General features: G+C 36.8%; 1 protein-coding gene across 1 annotated transcript in view; it reads left to right on the forward strand.

Moving 5' to 3' along the window:
* Positions 1-24,740, forward strand: part of rxfp1 (relaxin family peptide receptor 1) — a 71,045-nt gene that overhangs the window by 41,150 nt on the left and 5,155 nt on the right. The window contains exons 4-16 of the mRNA XM_042492897.1: positions 2,447-2,530; positions 5,754-5,859; positions 10,015-10,086; positions 10,980-11,051; positions 12,605-12,676; positions 12,948-13,019; positions 13,221-13,289; positions 13,444-13,515; positions 13,733-13,804; positions 16,621-16,692; positions 18,596-18,667; positions 19,177-19,248; positions 20,748-20,977. Coding sequence (XP_042348831.1) covers positions 2,447-2,530; positions 5,754-5,859; positions 10,015-10,086; positions 10,980-11,051; positions 12,605-12,676; positions 12,948-13,019; positions 13,221-13,289; positions 13,444-13,515; positions 13,733-13,804; positions 16,621-16,692; positions 18,596-18,667; positions 19,177-19,248; positions 20,748-20,977 — 1,137 coding nt within the window. The remainder of the gene's footprint in view (positions 1-2,446; positions 2,531-5,753; positions 5,860-10,014; positions 10,087-10,979; positions 11,052-12,604; positions 12,677-12,947; positions 13,020-13,220; positions 13,290-13,443; positions 13,516-13,732; positions 13,805-16,620; positions 16,693-18,595; positions 18,668-19,176; positions 19,249-20,747; positions 20,978-24,740) is intronic.

Here is a 24,740-nt window from a genome sequence, read left to right on the forward strand (position 1 = left end):
AGGATGTGTAAGCAGGTTTCATAGTTAGGTATAGATGGCTGGAAAGTGTACCGAGAATCAGATTAAGCAGATCAGAGGCAGGCAGGGTCAACGATGCAAAATCAATTCGGAATAAAGTGCTGGAGAGTGTTGCATAAGTGGAGAAGAACATCGAGTGACTGTGTGGCTGGAGAATAGACTCTTTCAATGTTATTAACCAGTGTGATAGTTTTTTTTTTGTTTGTTTTTTTTTTTGTGGCCGGGGTTAGCTGAAGGCAAAACAAGAAAGGACATTAAGATGAATATTGAATTTTTCCATAATGCCAATGTTTTAATATATCAGCTACCATTAGCTTTGTTAGCAAAACAAAACAGAGGAAACCCTTCAAGATGTACATGTGTATCTGTCTGTTCTGATGATTGCCATCCAGTCCTTTCATTTAACACATTTAACTGTAGTTGTCTTGTTTTTTGTGGATGAGCCATGGCAGCTGATATGCATTAAAATTGTCTTCTTTAATGCTAGCACCGAACAAAATATCACAGAAGATGTGTCCAAGTCATACCACAAGGTGTTTGCGAAACTATTCTGGAGTGCAACAACATAGTAAGACAACATTTTATGACTCCTATGTAGCCTACAATAGGGGTTGATGGATATTGGTTTTTCAGGGTCACTACAGATTATTAGTTGTTAGTGAGACCAGAAACCATTATTTGGAACCATAGTGAATTTAGAATAAAAATGAAAAACTAAATGTGAATATTTAGAATTTGGAATATAGCAAACTCCAACACAAACCTTTGTTTAAATGCCTGCAATGCTGATACTTTCTTTGTACTTTTTAATGAATTTATTTATTTATTTTATCGGCAATAATTAAAATGAAACGCAGATACAGTTAATCAGGAAAATGCCAAATATTAGCCCAAATAATCAGCCAGGCCAATAATCTGTCAAACCCTAGCCTACAACCCTGTGGTGGAGATTCTTGTTTCCCTCCTTTTTTGCCTCCAGTTAATACCATGACATCATCGTGACGTCTTCCCTAAGAGGGTTTTTATATGTTGGCTATGAGTAATAAGGAACAGGTGAACTGAGTTGCCTTTATGAGGTGAGCGTAGCTAGTGCTGAGGAGTGGGAAAACCAGGGTGAATGGAAAATGACTGACTGAAATGTGTGTGACTGGGCATGCAGAAAAGAGCCAGTGACCAGGAAGGCAAAACTGTGACAGTAACAGTAGACGCTTTTTGGATTTAGGAAACAGCTAGCCCATAAAGATGAAATGACAGTTACCTGAGACACAGGCGCAGCAGTGTGGCTTAAGGATTAGTTCTTTGCTAAAAAAAATGACCAGAGTTTTAAGAAGATTGATAGGTAGATGGAAAATTATGCATTAGAAATTTAATCTGGAACCTGGGCTCATATATGTGGCAAGTCTGGCTGAGGAGGATTAAGGATTTTTATACCACCTCAAATGCTGCATCAAAGTCTCAAAAGGATTGAAGTGGAAGCTGAGTCCCTTCTGTACTCTCCCCGGGAAGTAGCACACTTCGAGTTTGAAATGTGCATAGTTTTTTGTTTTTTCACAGTTTATATAAAGTGTTTTCCACGTTAAGGAAAATGATTATAAAAAAACTATGAAATGTCAGACACTCAAAAACTTCAGTCCAAAAGTTGTACAATATAGGGAAAAAAGAAAAGATGTGAGAGTAATCCTACAGCAGAGCACCACTTGTCACATTTGAGCTGTATTTCCACCAAAATGTTTTGGTATAGTTAGATTGGAACCACGGAAAGAACTCTTAAATGTGGGTAAGGTTGTTGTTCCTTACTGCTCGGCCCAGCAGCACTCACTGTATTTCCTCATCACCCGTGATACAGAGGGAAGTCTGGACTGAATTTATCACCCACAGGACAGGGTTGCATAGTGAAATTTTAGAACAAAAAAGAACAGGCTAGAGAACAATGCTCTGCAATTTTTTTTTCTGCAAGTGAGGATTAGAATATATGCAGTTCACATAAAACAGTAAAATTCAAATTATGTTGTTGGATTCACATTGCAATGTCATGCATTAAGTAACATTACAAAAAGCTGCTGCCAGAGGCTGTGAAACAACCTTTCATTTTGTAGTCATGGCTCTGTCGGACATATTTGTTGTGTGACAACATATAAACATTATATGAGGTGTATTTTTTTAAGTTATGCGCCCCCAACTGCTTTTATTATGTTTAAGGTCAAACTTCATGTTTGATACTGAATGTACCTTTAGCCAACATAAAGCAACAGGATGACCTTCATCTTGCTCACAGCAACAAATGGGACTATCACAAAAGAGCGAGGAGCAGAAGGAACTGTGTGCTGTTTGGTCTAAAGACCTTGAATGTTACCCTAATGACAGATGTTGGTTTTGAAGGACAGTGGATGAGTTTTAATTGCTGTCTTTGTCATATTTTCTCTTCCAGGGGATAATAATGGATGGCCGCATCTTTTCGACAAGTATTTTGGAACGCCCAGCTACAACACTGGGACCAAGTCCAACGTTTGCTGTGAGTACTCTGTTAAAACTTCACATTTAAAGATAGTTTTTGGTCAATTTGCACTCAGATACCCAGCTTTTTGTTTTACTATTCCCCCAAATAATTAGTTTGGATGCTTCTGCATGCCTCAAAATATTAAACACTTCTTTTTAACATTTTTCAGTTAACATGAACTTTTGCCAGTTTTTCAGATATTTATGGAAATTTGTAATATATTCCTGCAATTTCAGCTATGTATTTCTGCATTTTCCACCATGGTTTTAAATTGAGTTCAGCTTTAAGCATCCACACACATGTTCCACAGGACATGCACTGTCTAGATAAGCAAACTCAAAAAAAAGTGATATCAAGCAGAACAACGTGTTAATGTGCATAGGTCGCGATAAAGCCCTTACTTAGGGACTGCTCTGTAGCTGTGGCGCTTCTTGACATTTTTAGGAATGTCCCACTCTATAGTTCCACTTTAACTCAAAGAGAATATTATTTTCTGAAATGACTTTCTTTTACAAAAATGTAATTTTCTCAGCTTTTTGTCCAAAATGTCATTTTTTTGATGAAAACTCAAAACTAATTGAGACCCCATACATTTCATTATTTATTTCACACTATATAGCTACACTTTTTGTGTGGTAGTCCTTACAATTGTTCTCTGGTGTGACATTATTTGTGATGATAATATTTAATTCAGGGATTGAGATCTGCACTTTAAGAGATTAGTCTGTTCTTGTTTAAGAATTCTTTCCACAGTGTGAAATTGGTGACACTGAGTCTCAATCAGGGCTGTTAATTGTCTTTTTTGAAAGAAGCTCTGTTGGTGTGACAGTTGCTTGTGTTGACGCCACATAATTCCAGAGAGATAGCCAGTGTTTTGTTCTTTTATTCTTTCTGTCCCTTAATAAAGACGTTCTGTATTCAGAGCACATTCGCAGTGATCATCTCTTACAAAAAACAGATATAGTCACCCTATGCATTACCACACTGGTCAATGTGGGATTCATAGCTGTGAATCCGTGATTCTAGGAATGACTTTCAAATCATAATTTGTTCTCTTTTTTTCCCGTTCATCAGTCTCTTTCAAGCTTGAAAGGTCCATAATTATGTAAAATACATACTGCAGGGATTTGCTTTCATGGTAGTGGGATTTGCAAGATTTGTACAAAACACATGTTCAACATTCCTTCTCTACCTTTTTGTCATTTTCTGGAAACCTAGAATAGATGTGCAAAACATGGGAGCGCATTGCACGGCAGCTGTATGAGAGCCTAAGAATAAGTTCATTTGCAGCATTTTAAATGACTTCAGACTGGCTTATGTAGCCACAAAGACATCCACTGTTCTTTATTTCCAGGAACTCTTATATTATTGTGTTGAATGCTGATGTTGGAGCTTTTTCACAGTCATACCTTACAATAAAACTGCCAGACGTAAGCATTTCTGTCCACTGGGATGATGAAAGTAATGTCTAAATGTCATGGTGTATTCTCATGCACTCATTCAGGTTTGGTATAGCAAAGCCTTGCTCACGTTAGCAGATACACAACGCAGAACTCAAGACACATTAATACAGTTTGACTGGGGTTTTTTTTGGTTCTTGTTGACATGTGACCCCCAGATGAAATGCCCTTTCTGTTAGAAGCATCCTTAAAATAGAGCTGCTTTATGACAAGAGCCATGTTGAATACCATCAAGGAACTGAGCCCAAAGGCATCTCAAAAGAATATTCTGGTATGAAATTAACCCAGTAAAACCTGAGAAAATTGGTTCAGTTTCTTTCAAAAACATGGTGAGAATGCAATGAGCCCAAAACTTAGAAGTAAGTTAAAACATTACTACTAACAGTATTAAAAACAAGTAAATTACCTGAAAATAAGAAGGAAAAAAAAAAGAAGAAAAGGCCACCATTTACTAATTTCTTGCAGTTTGTGGGATGTTACTTGCCAAGTTGGTCATTTTCATTTTTTGCATGTTTTTTTAATCCCCAAGAAGTTTTCTCTGGTTTCAAAGAGTTAAATAGCTTGTGGACGGTGTCTGAACACAGCACAAGAAAACTGATGTGAATCCATGTTTGACAGGGTTAATAACAGTTTTTAGCATTTGGCTTCGGTGAGGGTAAACTTGGACTAATTCTGTGGTCCTTTTTTTCATCCTAAACATGAGCAAAACACTTTTCTTTCATAAACATGGAAAAAAAAAAAAAGAGGGCAATAGCAACAAAAGAAATGTACCAAAAATAGCAGGAAATTATTTATTTATAAAAAATAAATTAAATTACCCAAAAATTCAACAGGATTTGGAAAACGTGCTTAAAAGATTATAATAGTTCTGTAACACTTTTTTACATCAAGGATTTAAAAACATACATTTCTAAATTCACTATTTTTTTGTAATATGTGGAATATTTAATATTTTGCTTCTCATTGACTTTTTCCCATGTTTTTGAAAGAAACAAGGTTGCTCAAGGTTCAAAGGATTTAATACTTGTGAGGTTAAAGTAGATGACATAGTGACTAACAACTTTGTGTGTCATTACACTGTGATGACACACAGTGTTTTAATGGGGTACAAATTGAGTGTATTTGACCGTAGGCAAAACTGAAGCAGATAAATAGGATTCATAATTAATTGTGTTTGATAAAATAAATACCTATCACTCAGTGAATATAGGATTTTTTATCTCCCCACCTCAGGATATTCCAATTTATCCAGTATTTTTGATTTTATTTGTTTGCTGCCTTCCATCATTAGTCACTCTGAAAACATGCAGTTAGCTATGAGAGGAGTTGAACATGCAAACGTCCATTAATGAAAATAGTTCTGTCCATAAAAGAAGAGCATTTCAATAATTTCTGCCTGTGTCTAATTCTGATGTCCTCAAACATAATTTGCTCTCACTGGAGCCAAAAAGGCCCGGTTAAACAATCTGCTCCAATTCTCATCATCTTGCATTTAATTATAGATAATCAAAGCTGGCTTAACCCAGGAATATTCAATAAGAAATCTGGAGAAATCTGATTATTGTAATTAGCTATTGGCACCGGTGTTTATCCTCTAATAATAATCTCATACATTTTTCTTACAGGTTTTCACCGCTGCTCTAATCTCAGGGTTTTCCTCTTCCAGCAGTACTAGTTTCTATTTTCCAAACAGCTCCAGTCTTGACACTGTGGCGCTGCGTGACCAGTTGATTGGCGTACCCTCTGATGTCGCTTCCCTCTCCCCTCACTCTCTCCAGTGCTGGGTGTCGTTCCTGAGCTCTGCCAGTGCCGAGACCTGGAGCTGGACTGTGACGGCGCACAGCTTCGAGACATCCCAGTGGTGGCGATGAATGTCACCATGATGTGAGTCAGAAATAACCCCTTTTTCATTATCTAAAGCTCAGTCAATCCCGAAGAAGCCTCCGGCTGTGACTGTCACAACATGCGAGAAGCCATATTTACAGATGAATCACTTATGTAACCTCTTCACAATCGGCTGATGGGTCGTGTTTGTCCCTGAAAGTCTCGTAAGAGCATCCCTCACTTTGTTTCTAACTTTTGAGGAGTCAAAAATCTAAACGTCTTTAATTTAAGGTTTAATATTCTGAGAGATTTTAGTAAACATAATGCACTTTAAGAGTACTTTTCTACTCTAAGCGACCATTCAGAGCACTTTACAACACAGTCAGCCCTCATCTGTTCACACACTCATTTATATTATGTATATGATTGCTATTATATACTCATTCTTAATATTTTGTGTGGCAATATAGTATAAATTCAGGGACACCAAGTTTTGATTTTTTTTATTATGCAAAGTCATGATTATTTAAAATAAAAATGAAACTTTTGGTAGCCTGAAATATAATGTAATTATAAAAACATGATTAAATTTTGAAATTCAGTGATTATCTGCAATTTAAAAAAATAATCATTTGACGGCCCCACTTTAAAGTTGTACAGTCTAAAAAATATGAATACATGTTGAAAAAAATTGTGAAAAAATGCAATAAACACATATATCACAATATATGTTATCACAAGCATGTTGCAAAACATTTAAATTTGCAATAATATTGTAAAGTGGCGACAGTATCGTGATAATATTGTATTGTGGGTCTCGGGTGATTCCCACGCCTAAAATGGCTGTGTAATGGTTGGCAGCTGATTCTTTTGTCATTTGTGGCCTGATAGAGATCGAGAGAGAGTGAGGCTGAGCGAATGTGTTGCGCGCATCTCTACAACAAAATAAAATTAAAAAAGAATCAGTGCATTGGAAACAACAGGTGACAGTGTAAAGTGCTTGCATATACCCATGGTCGCCTGGTGGGAGGGGCTCAGGACAAAGTGCGGAGAGCTGCAAGAAGAAAGTGTATTTTTTAAATTCTGCCTTTATTTTTGCCTTTTCCAGAAAACTACCCTACAACCTTCACTACCTACAACCCCAAATTAAAGACCGTTACCAGGCTTTGTCATTTGCACTGCATCATTTGCTTCACTGCATATTTGGCTTGTATAATATTTTGGAGTCAGCTCACTTTTTCCTCCCTCAGAACCTCACTGCCTTAAAATTTTCAAAGAGCCGGTCTCTCTCTCTTTCTGTGAGATTAAAGTGCAGCTGACCAAAACAAGAGACTTTTGATTCATCTATGTTTCAATTTAGGATAAAAGAGCACTCTCACCACAGGCTGGTAAACGCCATACTCATTTGTTCCTTTTACAGGCAACATGGCTCTGGGTAGATGACAGAATAGATGCATAAAAGTCAACAATTTGTTCCCTGATGGTGGTCAAGAGGGACTGGTGATGGCGTCCGAAAAAGGGTTGTTCTTTTCTTCCTTCCTTTTAAGAGCAGGAAGTGTAATGTCAGTATGAGTGTTCAGCCAGAGGATATGAAATTTGAAAGTCTGGCCTGATTGTGGCATAATGGGAGAAAGTTATAGAGTCACTAATAACATCAAGGTTTTTTCCTCATGGAAACATTAATGTCCACACCAAATTTCATGCCAATCCATTTAAGAATCAATTTGTAGGTCTGTCGGTGCATCCACCACTTTAGTTCAGGCTGAAATGAAGTCAAACTAATGTTATGTTAGAATGTAATGTTAGATTACTGTGTTATGTGAAATAGAAAAAAAAGAAAGAAAAGACAAATAAAGCAATAATAAACACTAAGTGGGTGGTAAGTTTTAAAAGTCAGTTCCCCAACAGCTATTCACCCGCTCTGCTCTGTGTGAACTTTCAGCATTTCTGCATCCCGACTGAGATTAGATTAACTCAGCTGGTGGGAAACGGACCAAAAATGAGGCTGATTGTTTGAAAGTAATGTTTGAAAAGTGTATTTAAGGACATTTTCATAGCTACTCATGATAGATGCTGTTCTGTTTGAGAGGATCCATGAATTCAGAGTGAGCCTGTTTTGTATTCAGGGTTTTTGGTAGCCTTAATGCTGCTACTTAATGACTATCTGTCTGCAGGCTGACTGCTGAAGTTGGATCGTCTGATGTGTTGGGAAATAAAATAGGTGTTTTGGTCTTCTTTAAGACTGTCCATTTCACAACTGAAAGAGACTACTTCAGCTGATGTCCCTCAGTTTCATGCAGTATACAGATTAAAGGTGGCAGCAATGCACCGATAAAAAAAAAGAGAGAGAGAAAAAGGATGGTCAAGGAAAAATGCAGGTTTAAAACATTCCCAAAGCTTTTAAGGAATATGAATATTTGGCCTTAAGGGCACACATAATGGGCCTCATTCAAGAACCAATGGTACGAGCCATTAAAAAAAACATTTTTTTGCATTTTTTTTTCAGCATTCACCAATTTTTTCATATTTAAAATTTTCCTAATGAACAAGAGGTTTGCCTCTCTTCACAGAGGAAAAAAGAAGTACTTTGACTGAAATCATTATGCATTTACCGTGTCTAAATGTGTTTAAATATGTACTGACATTAATTAAAATACAATACATGACTAAGACACGTGTTGTGATGTGACTCGTGTCAATGTGCTCCCTCACTGTCAGGTCAGGAAAAAGTCTTAAAATGTCTTAAATTAATTCTTTTAAATATTAGGCATTAAAAGTCATTAATAGTCTTACATTTGAATGTCTGAGGTTTTAATTGCCATAAACATTCTGTGTAATTCCACTTATCAATCTTTTATTTATATATTTATTTGTTTATTTATTGTCAAAATGAGTCAATATATTTTGTGTGAAAGTTGACTTAGAATCCTACAACTGAACCTCATTGTGTCGTTTTATTTTCTTCCACTTAGTGGAATTTATTTTATACTTCCCCTTTATATTTTTCCAAAAATCATTCTTAGATTTTTTTAAAAATAATCTAATAGGTCTTAAAAGCTTCAAATGTAAGTGTCTAATACCTGTGGACACCAGACATATCATCCTTTGCTGCACCCGACGGTGCAGCATCAACACTGTAGTGTCGGCTACAAGGGTGACTTGTCTATTATGACTGTTACATGACTCACACGAGTGATGGACACTGCTTTAGAAAGATGTTGTTAAGCACTGAACCTCGTGTTAAATTAATTACTCTTTATTTCTGTCACAGTGCAGCGCTGCTGTGATGATACATCATTGGCAGCTGAACTTTTAATAATACTTTCTGATTGTTTCAGGTTCTCTAATAGACTAGTTCTCTAATAGGACTTGAAGCACACTGTGTGAAAGTCCTCTGCTTTACTCTTTGGTAACATTTTTTGTGAATAAATGATATGGAGCAGGAAGTCGCGGATTGCAATTTAAGGGACATTGATTAGATCAGATCTCATGAATTTGAATCTGCTCATGAACAGGCGGCATTTATTGACTGAAATAAGTGATTTCCATGAGATTTAAGATAATTATATCAAAATGTTCCTGCATGAGGCGCTGTGTGATCCGTTCAGAAAGCTTGTTTGTTTACTCCTCAGAGCACCTTAAGTGTTTCATAGGATGTAATGTTGGAGAAAAATCTTAATGTGTCCCAAAACCGACCTTTTCCAAGTGCACAACATGACGTGAGCGTCTGAGCCTTTAATCAGCCTTTAATCCATTAAAAGCTTTGCAATCAACAGCTGATTCAACTGTTTCTCTGTTTGAGACAATACGACGTACGACGGATTAAACTTTCTGATAATTGACTGAGCGCAAAGAGGGTGTTTTTTATGTTGATTTTAGGTAATTTTGTTTTTTTTTTCTTTGCTGTGCTTTGCTTTTTTTGGTACCTTAAAGGTTCTTTATATGCTACAACATTCAGGGGTAAAAGGGTGTTACTTCTGGATCCAAGATGGCCAGTCTGTAATGACTAGGTCGCTGGAAGTATAATTACAAGTGAAAAAGTACATATTGTTGGTATTTTAAACATTTAAAAACATGAAATGAGAACAGCCAGTGACAAAAATGTAATGTGATTTGAAAATGATGCACATGCTGAAATGCAGCAGCACTGAATCTTGATGAGCATTGTTCATGGCGATAACCTCGCTCTATATTCGTCCTCTTTTTCTTCTTCAGGTCTCTACAAAGGAACCATCTTCTTAAGCTGAAAGCAAAGGCATTCTTCAATTACCAGAGCCTTCAGAAACTGTGAGTCTTCTTATTGACTGCATATTAGTTACATATTATTTTACCCTATGTTGTTACATAACAGTATTATGCCACATTTTAATGACCTCAAACCTTATTTTTCTTTCTTTGTTGAGTTGTCCTTTATCCACTCTTCATTCTTGCTTTTGAAAAGTCCCATATGTGATAAATCAGTGTTATTGGCATGTGTGCCTAAGCTGTTCATTAAGTAAAACATAATGCCTTCATGAGACACCAAAGAGCCGGGATAATGACCAGCCTTTGAGTGACAAATACAACAAACGAGTCTCACAACTACAAAGCTGATAAGTCTATAAAGCTGCTGGGAATGCTGTCAGAAGCAATTGTTCTCCTCTGATTCAACTCTTCTGAACTGATTCATTGAAGGCCAGCTCGCGTTGTTTATCAGCCTCGCACAGTCCCCCTGACTGTGGCGGCTGGAGAATTAGGTCTGAACCTCCGCCAGGAACCTTTTGGCTGTGTCAGACTGTCAACTTCCTGCTGCTCTGAGGGTTTGACCTGATTGAAAACTTCCCTGAGATATGCATGAATAAACATTAGAGTGACTTGCCAGGTGTGTAAAATACACACAGAGACAAAACACAGCTGTCAGTAGAGGCTTGTTGAGCTCACTGTGTCCCATAACAGATGCCAGGTGTTAGGCAGACCATGATTGGATGATTTCAGACACTGAATTTTTTTTTTTTAAAACAAACTTAAATCCCTAATTATAAATATTTTTTTCATGTAAACAAAGTTTTATTCCTCACTTTAACAACCAATCATTTTTTTTTTTCTTTAAACTGACAGGCTCGAAGGTTATTTATTGTCTCTCTTGCTGTTCATTTTGAATAAAAAATTTTCACAAATTATTTTGTGCTTTTTTTGTATAGATATCTCCAGCACAACAGAATTCAAGATGTCAGTCCTGGTGCATTCAGAGGGCTGTATAATCTAACAAGACTGTAAGTTTTCTCAGTTTTTTAACACACACCAATAAGTAATGAAGCACTTGTATAGGCTGTACTTAGTGGTGTCACAGAATCAGAATCCAGTTTATTGTCAAGTAGGTTTTAACATACAAGAAAATTACTTTGGTGTGTAGCTGCAAGAAATAAACACAGTAAGAGTAAATATATAAAAAGAGCTACAAAAGTCAATAGACATAGAATACAAAAAATATGTACAATAAATTTCTTTAAAATGTCAGAGCTGAATGTTTTACCATAGAAACAAGTATTCTGAAATATTATTAAAGATGAACGACTCCTAAATTTGTGATGTCACCAACTTTTTAAGTCTGGAGCGGCTCCATTGACAGTGAATTGGGGAAGATGTTCTTAATGACACTAAATTTGTTTTAATAGTTTTTTTAAGATGTATAAATGCCTCAGAACTCACATTTGAGGTATTAAATGACTTATTTTACATGGTAGGGAAAAATGTAAGGCACCCAACCAAAAACCCATTTTACAAAACGGTTGACTTTAAGATAAGGGAACTAGGATTGGAAAAATGTTATTTCTGGGTTCTGGTGCTCGTTCCTGGGGTACTCTGTTTCAGCCAGGGAATGACTGAAACAGAAAATAGTGCCACTTTTTGCCGTGAAAAATCACCAGTAAAAGCCATACACACATTCCAGGAGGAATATGATCCGAAATCGGGGAGAAATTTACGATGTTGGCAACCAATTTTACATTTTTTTCGTGAGTTAGCATGTAGCTACATATAGCAGCGTACTTGTAATGGGAAAATGACTGTAATGGAGTATAGTGGCGATTTCTGTAGCTAAAGATCACCAACAAAAGCTTCTAAACACAGCTGGACATGTTCCAGCAGGAATATGATCCGCAATCAAATTTACAACGTTGGCAACCAAGATAATATGTTTTCCCAACGTTAGCATGTAGCTAGATGTAGCAGTGTGGACTACATAGTGTAAACAGATTGGTCTAAAGTCCAAGGTTTTTGCTCATGTGGATTACCTCCATGTAAATTTACTTAATTATTTGAAACTCAATATCCGACACTATAACTCATGATATAAATGAAAGAAAATAAGAATAATATGCCCCCTTTAAGATGCCAAAGTTTTAATAAATCAATCTTATTTTCAAAAATAATTCACCATGGAAACCTACCCTTGGAGCCTGTGAGCCCGTTTAATGAGCCAACAACAACCTTCCCGCTGCATTACTATATGTAATATTTCAGTATGTATTGGCTTAATATTATATGAAAAGATTTTTAGATATTCAGTATAAACAGGATAGTTTCATATATAATCACTGAAAATAAATGTAAGTATAACTGTATTGCATCTAATGCAACAAAAATAATAGAAGAAGCTTGATTTATTATGCACATACATTATAGGAGAAGTATAAACTATAAAATGCAATTATGATACTAGAAATTTACTGTATACTACTTAACTATGCAATAAAAACAGAATGTTTCAAGTTTTCCTCTTAGTTTATCCAACATCCTCTTCAGGTAACCTTCTTTCCTCTCTTAGATATCTGAGCTATAACAAGATATCAGTGCTGATGCCGGGGGTGTTCCAGGATCTGCACAAGCTGGAGTGGTTGTATGTCTATTCTCTACTGACCGAAAATTCTGCAGCAGATGAAATGAAAGATAAAATATAAAAGCCTTCATGCATAGTAGATTAGGTTTAGTTTTACTCTCTGTAGATATTGATTTGCCCTTTACAGAGAAGTCCAGCTGTGTGATAAATAAATTTGTTCTCTTTTACTTGCATTGTTTTAATTGCTAATAAATCATACATATCTCGTAAGTTTTCTCTGCGCTCATATTCTGCAAATAACGCTGAAACTGTATTCTGTTCTCTGTTGTAGGATCCTAGAAAATAACAATATCCATCAAATATCCCCCATGACCTTCTCAGGACTGAACTCTCTCGTTTTGCTGTGAGTTTTTATTTTATACTTGAAGCTGCATCGGCCAGAGCTCATTTCCTGTTTTCCTTTGATGCAATGTCTTCTCAAAACATCAAATGTTGTGGTTTTAAGATCTTTTGTTGAAATCCTCAAACTGAAGAAGTGTTTTTGCTTTGAGCACTTGATGAAAATGCACTACATTTTGTTTTATTGTGTCTCGCTGATTGACAGGGTTTTGTTGAACAACTCTTTGACAAAGCTGGATGACATCTGCCGGGAAATGCCAAGATTGAACTGGCTGTAAGTAGGATGTCAGGAAATCAGAAGCTGTCTTGTAATAAATGCGACATTTCTTTTGATGAGTTTCTCCTGTCTGTGTGTGTGGGTGTGTGTTTGTGTGGTGTGTGACTGATATCTCCTCTTTGTGTGTGCATTTTGTAATGTGGTCTTGCAGAGATTTGGAGGGAAATCTAATTGAAACTATTGGAAATGTCTCATTCTGCTCATGCACTATGCTGACAGTCCTGTGAGTATACATTTACATAATTGAATCCATGGCAAAGAAAAAGTTTTCGCTCTTAAATTTTGACTTTATTTTCGTGATGCATCCAAATGAGCCTCAGTTTCTCAACATATTATTAGCTTGCGCATGAAATCAGTGCTGGCAGTTTATTAGGTGTGATTAAGAAAGTCAAAAAGTAAAGAAGTTGTGTGTATATATTTTATTTGCCTCCTTTCTCCAGTGTTTTGCAGCAGAACAGGATCAGCCACATACACGAACAGGCTTTCTCAGTCCTGCAGAAGCTTGGAGAATTGTAAGTTCATTTTGTTTGATTGTGCAAACAATGTGTGGAAAATATTACAAACTTTAGGACTGTGCCAAAAAGAAGCTGAAGTGATGCTTTTTAAAGGTGGATCATTTTGAAGATTTGTTACACTTGCAGACACATGGAATATTTCACCCACAAAATGACAGTTTATATACCAGTTATTTATGTCACGTTCACTTTAACTACTTACTTTTTCATTAAGAAAACCAGAAGTGAAGCTTATCTGTGCTTTCACTCTCAGTCCCCTTCAGACAGGGCTGAAGGCAAGGTAATGCAACATGTTTGGGAGTGGAGATGTGAGACTTGGATTATTTTAATATAGTTTAGCTGTTGGGTTTTCGCTCCCATTAAAGGGTTTTTTGGGGAGTTTGTCCTTATCTGCTGTGAGGATCCAAGGGCAGAGGGATGTCGAATGCTGTGAGGCCCTCTGAGGTAAATTGTGATTTGTGATAATGGGCTTTTTAAAACTGGTGAGTCCAGACTTTTTTTAAACGTGGTGGCCCGAATGGGACACTGGCTTATGAAGTGGTGGCATGAGGTACGAGGACTGCTGCGGGCACATGCGTCAGCAGAGCTTTAATATAACATTTTTGTCCCCACTACACAAACCTACTTCAGCTGCTAACATTGCAGTGTCTTACATCCCTGTTTATATTTTAATTTAAAAGATAAATGGACCCCACAATCACAACAACACAGAGTGATGCTACACAAATGTAGTAATTTATGTTATAATTGTTATAATGTTTGTTATAATAATATGTTATAATTTATGAAAGAAATTAGAAATTTATGATATATTCATAATATTTATGAAAGAAATTGTTCCTCCAAAAGTACAATAGCAAGCATAAACTGTCAACAAAATTAAAGTGCCAAAAGAATTTAAATAAATCAGCCTGTGTGTCTTTTCAACAGCTGTATCAGTTTAAGATTATCCAGGCTAGATGCAACTCTTAACAGCCTTTGACGTTTAAGACTGAATTGCGCCTTTAAACGAAAATTCAGTTTACTTCTCAAACAGTTCAAACTGATGATCGATTAGCAATATCTTACAGTTGGCTTTTTTTTTTCAATGAATCATCAGTAATGTGGACATAATGACTCAGCAGGGATATCTAACACAATATAGTTGAATATCACAGTATCGAGATAATAATAGCGTATTGCCAGCCCTACTTATTAAAGAGTGTGAGCTTTAAGACGCAGGAACCTTATTTCTAGGCCATAAAAATTTCAAAAAGCTGCAAGCAAAAACTAACCCCATGTTCAAGATTCAACATGAGTCTAATGGTCTCACATTTAAAATAAACGCTTCACTGAATTTCTATTATTCGTTTAAATTTTTTGACAAATGAGGAATTAGTGAGATTCTGAACTTATCTACAGAGTTTTTTTTGCTGTTGCTGTTATAATTGCTGACACTCAAGCTCTTTCAGGTCAGAGACAATTGGAAAAAAAGAAGCAAACTGACCAAAATGTTGTAATCTTTACAGATTTTCCCCTCAGTCTCATTCCTTAGATAATTTACGTGAATGGTTGGCTTCGTATCAGAAAAAAGCATTGCTATGGTAGAAATGTGAGACATCCAGGTGTAATCTAAACTTTACATCAATGCTCGTATCAGTGCTTTGCTTTGTGGAATACTTCAGCAGACCTTGTTCCTTTTTACTGACTTATAAGGTTAAGAGTTGGAAGCTGCAGATCTTTACTTTGAGGTCGTTGTCACACTCCTGAGCATTGCACAATGTCTGTGATCTTTGCAAAGTGCTGTGTTTCTTTCATTTTCTGCACTTCTGTTGGATTCTTTTCAGACACTTTAGTAGCTGATAAAAGCCTCATGAGTCTCTTCTGAACTCTTTATTGATTTTGAATTTTTTGCCTCAGTGGATCTTTGAAGGACAGTCTGGGAAGGTTTTTAAGACAGACACCACGTTTTTATAAAAGCACATGTTCTGTGTATTAGAAGCTCACATACTTTTCAAAGCAAGGCAGTGAACGCTGAACCTGTCCTCAAGAAACACATGAAGAAGTGTAACTGTTTATCTTTTAAAATGACGCAGATGAGTGTTAGATCACACTTAGGGAGCAATTTCTTTGTCTTATAAATGAAAATTTAAAGTTTTGTGCAATGGTCTGTATTTTTTATGCCAAAAAAAAGTAAAAAGAACAAAACCAACAATCAATTGATCCAACTAACAGGTGCAGCCAAATCCGGATGTATCAGGCTCTATGTGCCATAGAGCTCCATTATTATCCAAGAACAATTAAAAACTTGATAACAAGCAAACACTGTTATTTTAAAAATTGTTCTAACTCAAGTAAATGGTGGAGTCCACACAGCCATGACAAAAACAGTGGAGAAGGATAAAGTTTGAATTACTTTCAGAGTAATTTTATAAACATACTGACAGTCAAAATAAATGAATTCCTCTCAGGGAGCTGGTATAACATGTTTATGTAAATATATATATAAATTATAAAGTGAAAGACATAGAAACAGATTCTATAGGATGTCAGTGTTTTTAGCTGCGTGGTTGAAAAATTGTCTCCTGGAAAGCTCTCTGAATGTTGTGACTAATGTGGGTGCATCAGAAAGGTGAACTACATTTTAAACATATAAACAAAGGTATTTAATTTATCTTTTCAGTGTGTATGATATACATTCTGTCTCCTGTACTTTAAAATAATCAAAGAGATTTTTTTTACTTTCTACTTTGCATCTGTCAGATACCAAGTCATCAAAATGTGTTTGTTTTTTGTGTTTTGGCGAACCGATGTGGATTTGTCCCGGCGCGCAGAGATCTGTCCAACAACAGACTGGTGGCAATCCCTCCCAATCTCTTCGTCTTGCTGGGGGATTTGCTCCAACTGTGAGTTCTGTTTACAGAAACACATCGAGATGTCCAATTCTATAAACAATAATAACTATTCCATGAATATATAACAGGGTTTATCTTTGAAAATACACTCATCCAGATTAAACACTGTGACCATCGGAGTGCATTTTCTTGCGGCTGCCTCACAGTAAAAGCCACCTTGTTTTTTCCCAGTTGAACACTTTATGTGAAGCAGCAGGAGGATGTTGTGTTTGTCTTAGCGGTAACTTAATATGTTGGGAAGAGTTTGAACAGTGACTTTCGCTTCACAGAAATGATAGAGCAGTGCAACATTTTCAATGTATGCTTCAGCGAGAGGTTTCAGTCATCTCCATGATAAAAACAAGTTTTTTTACAGTCCAAGTCAATTTCTGTTGCATTTAGTGAAAAGTGATCTGCACAAACAGCTTTTTAAATCAAACAATTATCCTAATGTATATGTTTTTAATCAACTAACCATATCTATATTGATTGATCTGCTTCCAGTCTGACTGTACGCAGCAGATTCCCCTCAGTCACTACGGTGGGCTGGGAAATGCCATCAAGCAATCATTAAATACAAACACTGTTGATTTCTTCACGAGTTTTTGAAATGAAAAGTGTTTTGGTTCAGCTTTCAGTCAGGCTAATGAAGGCAGTTTGACCGGCTGCTGTCCACTCAGCTCCTCAGGAGCTGCTGCTGATAGACGGCTGCTTCTGTGGACACATCAGCCAGTTCTCATTCTGAACTCCTCCCATGAAGCTTGGTCAGTGACCTTTCGCACAGGAGTGTGATGCTAAAAGCCACCTTCTGCGACAGATGATAACACAGCCAAACGAAACTGGTTGTGTGCCCCTGAAAGGCTGAAGGACAGCGTCAGGTAAAAAAGGAACCACGTTAGATAGGGAGCATGAGTGCTCATATCAGGCTAATGGACAGGGAGGTGGATGGGTCCCACAAACAACTGACTTTTGTGTGGGAGTCAAGAGTTCGCTACCGTGTGTGTGTGTGTGTGTGTGTGCGTGTGTGCGTGTGTGTGTGTGTGTGTGTGTGTGTGTGTGTGTGTGTGTGTGTGTGTTTTTTTTTCCATGTGCCTTCCATGTGCCTATTTTGCCTAAACCTAACCATTTGTGACTTTGGTGCCTAATCCCATCGCACCTTCATCCCACCATGTGCATTTGTTGACATCACCATAGCAGCATCCCAATGCGTAAACAGCTGACACACAAGGATACCTAAAATGTCACAAGTTGACGCAGAAGGTCACTGACAGAGTGTCACCATGTGACGAGTTCGGAGTGAGAACGTGTTGGATAAAGACATTGGCTGCAGGTTTGAGTTGGTGTGGACTGAAAACGTCTTTCGCCATGGTGTTGACAGCAATATGACCAGTCACACTGCAGGACAAAATATGGTGTTGTTTGTGACATCACAAATGTGCAATTTGTGCGACGCTTTTTCTCAGAAAATACGTCATTTCTGTGGAGCGACACCAGCAAACGAGACAAGCACCAAACCATTAATCAGGCTTTTGGTAATTCATCTTAATCCAATGCAGGACTGGCAGACTCAACCACCACCTATAAAAATGAATATTTAAATTTATAATAACTGCTTGAAAATACATTATTTGACTTTTTCAGGTCAAACGGCAGACCAAAAATATTATTAAAAATAAGGTCAGATTTCATGAAAATCTAAAGGATTATAATTTTTAAGTAGTAGGCACAAGATGTCAGTTAAAGAGGAATATTGCAAGGGCACATCTTTAAGACAAGCAACAGAGGGTCATACAAGACAGTTGTGGGAGTTGAAGGAAACATGCATATAACATTTTGACACACAGAATGATGTAAATAATAAATTGAATTCACTTAAATGTTGTCAAAGTGAGAATATCTCATTTTTATCTTCTAGGAATATATCATACAACCCCATCATGGAGCTCCAAGTTGACCACTTTGACAAGCTCTATAAATTGAAGTCATTGTAAGTATACCCTGCTGCACACTGACTGACTCCTGCAAATTGAAAACTCGGCTTGTTTTGTGTTGAGAGACATTCGAGCTCTCCTGTTATATGCTTGAAGGTACAGAAGAGCAGCAAACACACACGCAGTGAGTGATGAACCTGGATAATAAAACTGGGGTGCCTTGATAAGCTAGGACAAGTTTATTATTCTCTCAGCATGTGCTAAATGATGGTTTTTCAATTTTATTCAGATATTGTGTTATGTGCTCTTTTTTGAGACACACATGAGCTCACACAAAAGTCAAAATCTGTTTTTAAAAAATGAAAGAAAATGTCCTGCGCTGGTAAAAATGTTTCTCATGTTGTCCTTAAAAATCTTTTTGGTGAGGAAAACCTTTGTGAAAACAGCTATTGTGCTTTTGGGGACCTTTTGTAGGAGAGGTGTGAATCAATACAATGTCATGTGTCTCTGTGCGAGTGTGTGGCAGATGACTACGACTTAATCAATATGTCTTTATATTCTCCAGGAGCATAGAAGGAATTGAAATTGGAAACATACAGCGGAGGATGTTTGAACCTCTCAAGTACTTGACTCATATGTAAGTACTCCAGTGTCTGTGCTTGTCCTGTTAATCCGTGTCATTTGGTCTGGACCGTCATGTTGACTGTGGGTCTTTCACATGTTTTTGTAGTGGTCAATCCAGAGCTAATCTTATCGAGGCTCAGGCTTCACTTCCAACTGGGAGATGATTAAATCAAGCTCAGTCTAATCCATCTTCTCTGTGGGTAAAACAGCTCAAGATACACCCATGCAGTTCTTGGAAAAGATGCAACAAAAAGAAAATGACTGCCCTGTCAGCCTTGAATACAATCGCTGAATCTCTTCGAAGCTCTTTATTCTGCAGAGTTTCTATCGGGTTTGAGAAAGATGCCATTTGTTTTTCTCATCTAAAATGTCTTGAGTCTAAATTGGGCAGTTCGCCTCAACTACAAAAGACATAATTTCTCACTCAGCCTCCGATCTTGAGTCTGTTTCTGTTCCTGTGCCGACACAATGATCACAATTCATTCATTGTGTCTCAGAGCGATGAAAAGGGATATTGACATTTTTTGAAAAGCAACATCTGTTCACAGAAACACTGTCCCTGTTACTGTCATTGTGCATTATACACAGATTGAGTTGTAAAATGTTTTCATCAGAACTACTTCCAGAAAACTGTTTACTTTGAGCCGTGTGAAGTCAACAGAGTAACTGAAACAGTGTTCCAGGAGAAACATGGTGCTCTTCAGGTGGCGACGTGGCTCTACAGATGGTAGAAATGTGCCTCTTGGTTGATTGGTTCACAAAGATAGTAGTCCCAAATATCTCTTCAGCTTTTGGATGGATTGCCATAAATGTTGCAGCCCCTTGTCATTCTTAAGTCGTCAATTACCGCCACTTTTGCAGTGATATCGGCACCTTTCACGGCTGTATGATTTGCCACTGGGTGATGTCAGCTGAGAATAAGCCCGGACAAAACCATCCGCAGTGTTAAGGTACGCCGCAGCAGCATGATAAGCTGCTAAACAGCGCCAAGTTGAAACGCTGCTGGTAATAATGTAATATAAGATGCGCAGGGGAGGAGCCGAACATTGTTTATTCGCACAAACTTCACACACTTCGATGACACAAAGGTGGTTGAAAATTTGCAGCGTTTCCCTTAAGATGCTGTGAGCACCATAAATGGCATTTAAATCAATATCACTTATCTCAGATATCTCAAAACAATGGGCGAATAAGAGTTTTGAGAGAGGAAATGATTCCATTTTATTCCAAACAGCTTTTTGGATATAGCTCACTGCCTCCAAAGCCCCAGACCAGATGCTGCCCTTAGTTTAAAAATCCTCTGTCAAAATCACTCAAACTTTTCTTTTGTTTTTGGAGATGCTTTTAGTCAGAGTTTCAGCTTTGTTCCTCACTTCAAAAAAAGAACAACCATGTGAAAGAGGGTGGTATGTGTGCTTGGCTGTTGAAAACAAAACCAACTTTGCAGAGGTAAATAAAAAGGCTCCCTTATATTTTGCTTAACTTACTTTCTTTTTGAATCTGATATTGCAGCTACTTCAAGAAGTTCCAGTACTGCGGCTACGCCCCTCACGTGCGCAGCTGCAAACCCAACACTGACGGCATCTCGTCTTTTGAGGACCTGCTAGCTAACATCGTGCTGAGGGTCTTCGTGTGGGTGGTCTCTGCCACCACCTGCTTCGGCAACATCTTCGTCATCTGCATGCGCTCGTACATCCGATCTGAGAACAAACTCCATGCTATGTGCATCATCTCCCTCTGCTGTAAGTTACACCCTATTTAAAGGCAAGAGTGATACTAACTTTTTATTTATAGAATATCCTTCAAAAAACATTACTTACAATATAATACATGACAACAATTATTCTTTTTTTGTAAGTCTAAGGTAAAGAGGGAGTGGTATATGCTGCCTCAAAACACACATTTGTGAAATTATGATAAATTGGTGGTTGTTTGCCTCCTGAGCAAAAGTCCACAGTTTACCCAGATTGATTTTTACCATTTTAAATATGTTTATAGACCTGACTGTAATCTTTGGATTTATGCCAGATACAATTGCAGTAGTGTCAAATTCTGCAAAATACTTTAATTTTCTGCTTGTGAAGTAAACAGGCCTCCAAACTGAGTAGGAATTTTGAAATTGGTTCCAAGTGTGATGATTTCATATTACACGCAATGTTAGACACCCTCATGAATAAGCCAAATTGGGGGGAATATTCCATAATTTGGGAATATTCCAAAATGTGATATAAAGATTTACTCACTCCAAGACAAGTGACATAATTTATAAAAACTGCTCAAGGATTGCAGTCAGCGGTTGATTATAGTACTTTTGCTGACTCATCTACCAAGATAATAAAAGATATGCATAGATATTCATGTACAGTATTTTTAATGTCAAATGCTATTTTTGTGGTGTACACACAAAATGTCTTAACTGTGGAGGATGAAAAATGACATGAGTATCAATAAATATAAAAAAGTAGATAAAAAAAGGAATAAGTAAATAATACTGTAGAAAAATGAATGTATAAATAATTCAAATAAATGTTTAAAGAAATACAAGAAGAAATATGAAATTATTTCCATTATTTATTGACTGAAACTTAGTAATTTTTCATCTTCCATACATAAAGTGCATGAATTTGCTTGTAGTAAAAATCTATGAGTAGTGTTTGGATATGTAAGCTGTCCTACAGCTTACATGTGTGACGGCAGGGAGACTGTTCTTAGGGGAAATAAAGCAGAATTTAGAGGAGATACAGAAGCTCAATGGTTTAAATGGACGGTTAAACGGTAATAAATCCTATCTGTCCACGGAGTATCGCATTTGAGATTAGGATAGATATGTGGGTCCGCATGAAAAGACAGTTAATTATCTGAAGAAGAGCGATAGCACTGACACTGCACAGGTCAAGGTCTGAAAAAAAGCTACAGTCACATCTGCTAAAAATCGAATGCATTTTCCTTCACATACAGCCTGGGTCTCACAGTGATGTTATTGGTCACAGGGGGAAACTGAATCATGACTATATGTTGTTGGAGAGAATATAAAGCAAACAAAAGCTATCTTTAAAGGAAATTAGAGGTATTGGAAGTCACTAAATGCATCGTGTAGCTATAAAAACCAGGTAGTGTAAAATTTAATCCAAATACACAGAGAGAAAAAAACATAAATCCACAAAACATATAGGCAACTTATAAGTCCAAAGGATCCTCTGAGATTTACTTTAAGTCCCAAAGCAGCTGAGATGAAACAGCTCAGAAATACAGAGCGGTGTTACATTTAATGACTGCTCTGTCCTTCCTGCTACATCCAGGATGACATCCAAGCGGAGGATGGCAGATGTTATTCATTATCTCATTGTGGGACTTTCGTATTTAATGTGTCAACCTTTTAAAAAGTTTATTACTAGAATATCTGTGGGGACTATTTTCAGTAGTACATTAATTCCTGGTGGCTGAGATCCAGACAAAAACAGAACTTAATTAACGCCATCAAAATAGTTTAATTAGTTTTTTTAACAACAATGGACTATGTCTCACTGTGCAAGCTTAATGTGTCTGAATGTTGCTTTTAATCCAGTTATTAAATGAGGGGAAAGGAGGTCTTAGTGACATGCAAATGAAGTTTGAACCAGAACAGGATTTAAAGGAATACTTACATATCAATTATTCACTCCTTGTTACAATGAATTTATGAAGGCAACATTGTTTTTCTTGTATGCTTCCATGGGGAAGTATCATTTTTGTATCTTTTATTTTCTAAAGCACAAATAAAAAGATAATGATAAAAAATATATTAAAGTCAACATTTAAATACATAATAAATATAAAAAGGCCTCCCTTTCTAAAATAGTAAAAAACTAACTTTGCTTCGCTACTATCATGTGTTAAGTCTGGATTAATCGGTCATTGAAAGGTCATTGTTGGCCCAGGCCTGTTACGTGTAACATCACAGTCCAAAGGTTGTTCAGAAGAATATAATGACCAAAAACACTATTTAACCCTTTAAAAGCTGAGCAAATTGTTATTGTTAAAAATAAATAAATTAATTAATTGATTAAAAAACTTTGGGAGAGAGAAATGAGCAACTTGACAAGAAATTTTTCAAAATTAGCATGAAATTTGTAAAATAAATAAGTGTATAAATCAACCTGAAAATTAGCACAAATAGATAAAAAAAAAAACAAGAATAAAATGAAAAGGAATGAGCTGAAAAAAGTGCGAATATACAAAAACATGTACATATTTCCATGAAATGATTCTAAACATGTAAATAGTAGTATCACTTTTCTGAAAATGCCCCCTATATTTTTTAAAACACAAAAAAAACCAACAAATGAACAAACAACAGATTGTTAGGTCATTTTCTTCACATCTTTTCCCAATTTCTTGCAGTTTGCAGGGCACCTTATGCGATGTTGCTCATTGCCTTTTTCCCCCAGGTGTTTTGAAAAGAAACCAATATTTTGTTTCAGGTTTCAGAGGTTTTCAAGCTTTTGAAAGGCGTCTGAATGAAGCACAAGAAAACTGATGACGGTCCACTCGTTAAAGGGTTATAAAAAATCTACTTGATAGTGGCGGTGAGAGCTAAATTCAGTAATTGCCATGGCATATCAAGCATCAATTTTAAAATACCTTAAAAGAGTTAGAACGGAGTTGTATCACATCAGTTTAGGATGCAGATGGAGTCACTATCTAATTTCATAGCTGTGAATGCATTTCCTATTGAGATGAATAGAATCCATAAAACATAGGAGGCAAAACGGGTGGCAGAGCTGAAAATCTCCTGCCTGACTTGATTGCCTCTATATTGCCTTGAAATGAAAGACCATTGCTGTTTAGACAAGCTTGTGCTCCGCTGTCTCTTGTTAAAAGTCCATCTAGTTCACTCAGCAGTCGATGTCTCTCCATCTCCCTGCAGTCAGCTAATACCAGCGTCCTTAAGGAGCGATGTTTTGGTCCACACAATCCACAGGGCAAAATAAATATGATGGAAAGCAAATCATGTTTCATTTTCACATGATTTGGGCAACATACCCACATGTGCCGCTTGTAATAAACACAAGCTGTCTCAGGTAAATAATAACATATCACATCATTGAAAATGTTTTTAAAAAATATTTTAAAAATGTCATAATCAACTAGGCTCTCTGGTCGCCTGCCCACAGCATGATTTCAGTCTTATATATTTTAGCAGGACTTCCAGTTGGAAATCATCAAATGATGGCAAACAGAATTAACTTCTGTAAATAAAAGACCAGAATTACTTCAGCCGAACCAAAATTGAAATGATGGTGTCATGCCTATTTCATATGCAGCTATATTTTCTATATTCAGAATGTAAAGAGGCGTTCTAGACCAGAGTTATGTTTAGGTCTTGTGCATATTTTCTTTGCGTCTTTCTTGACAACAAAGCACAGTATATTGATCGCAACAGTGAAATAACGGAAATGGAGGGCTGAGTGGCATCTGTCTGCTGCTTATTATCAAACATTTCCATATCATAGACAGCAGGCTTCA

Source organism: Plectropomus leopardus, chromosome 9 (assembly GCF_008729295.1).
Source record: "Plectropomus leopardus isolate mb chromosome 9, YSFRI_Pleo_2.0, whole genome shotgun sequence".
Lineage (NCBI taxonomy): Eukaryota > Metazoa > Chordata > Actinopteri > Perciformes > Serranidae > Plectropomus > Plectropomus leopardus.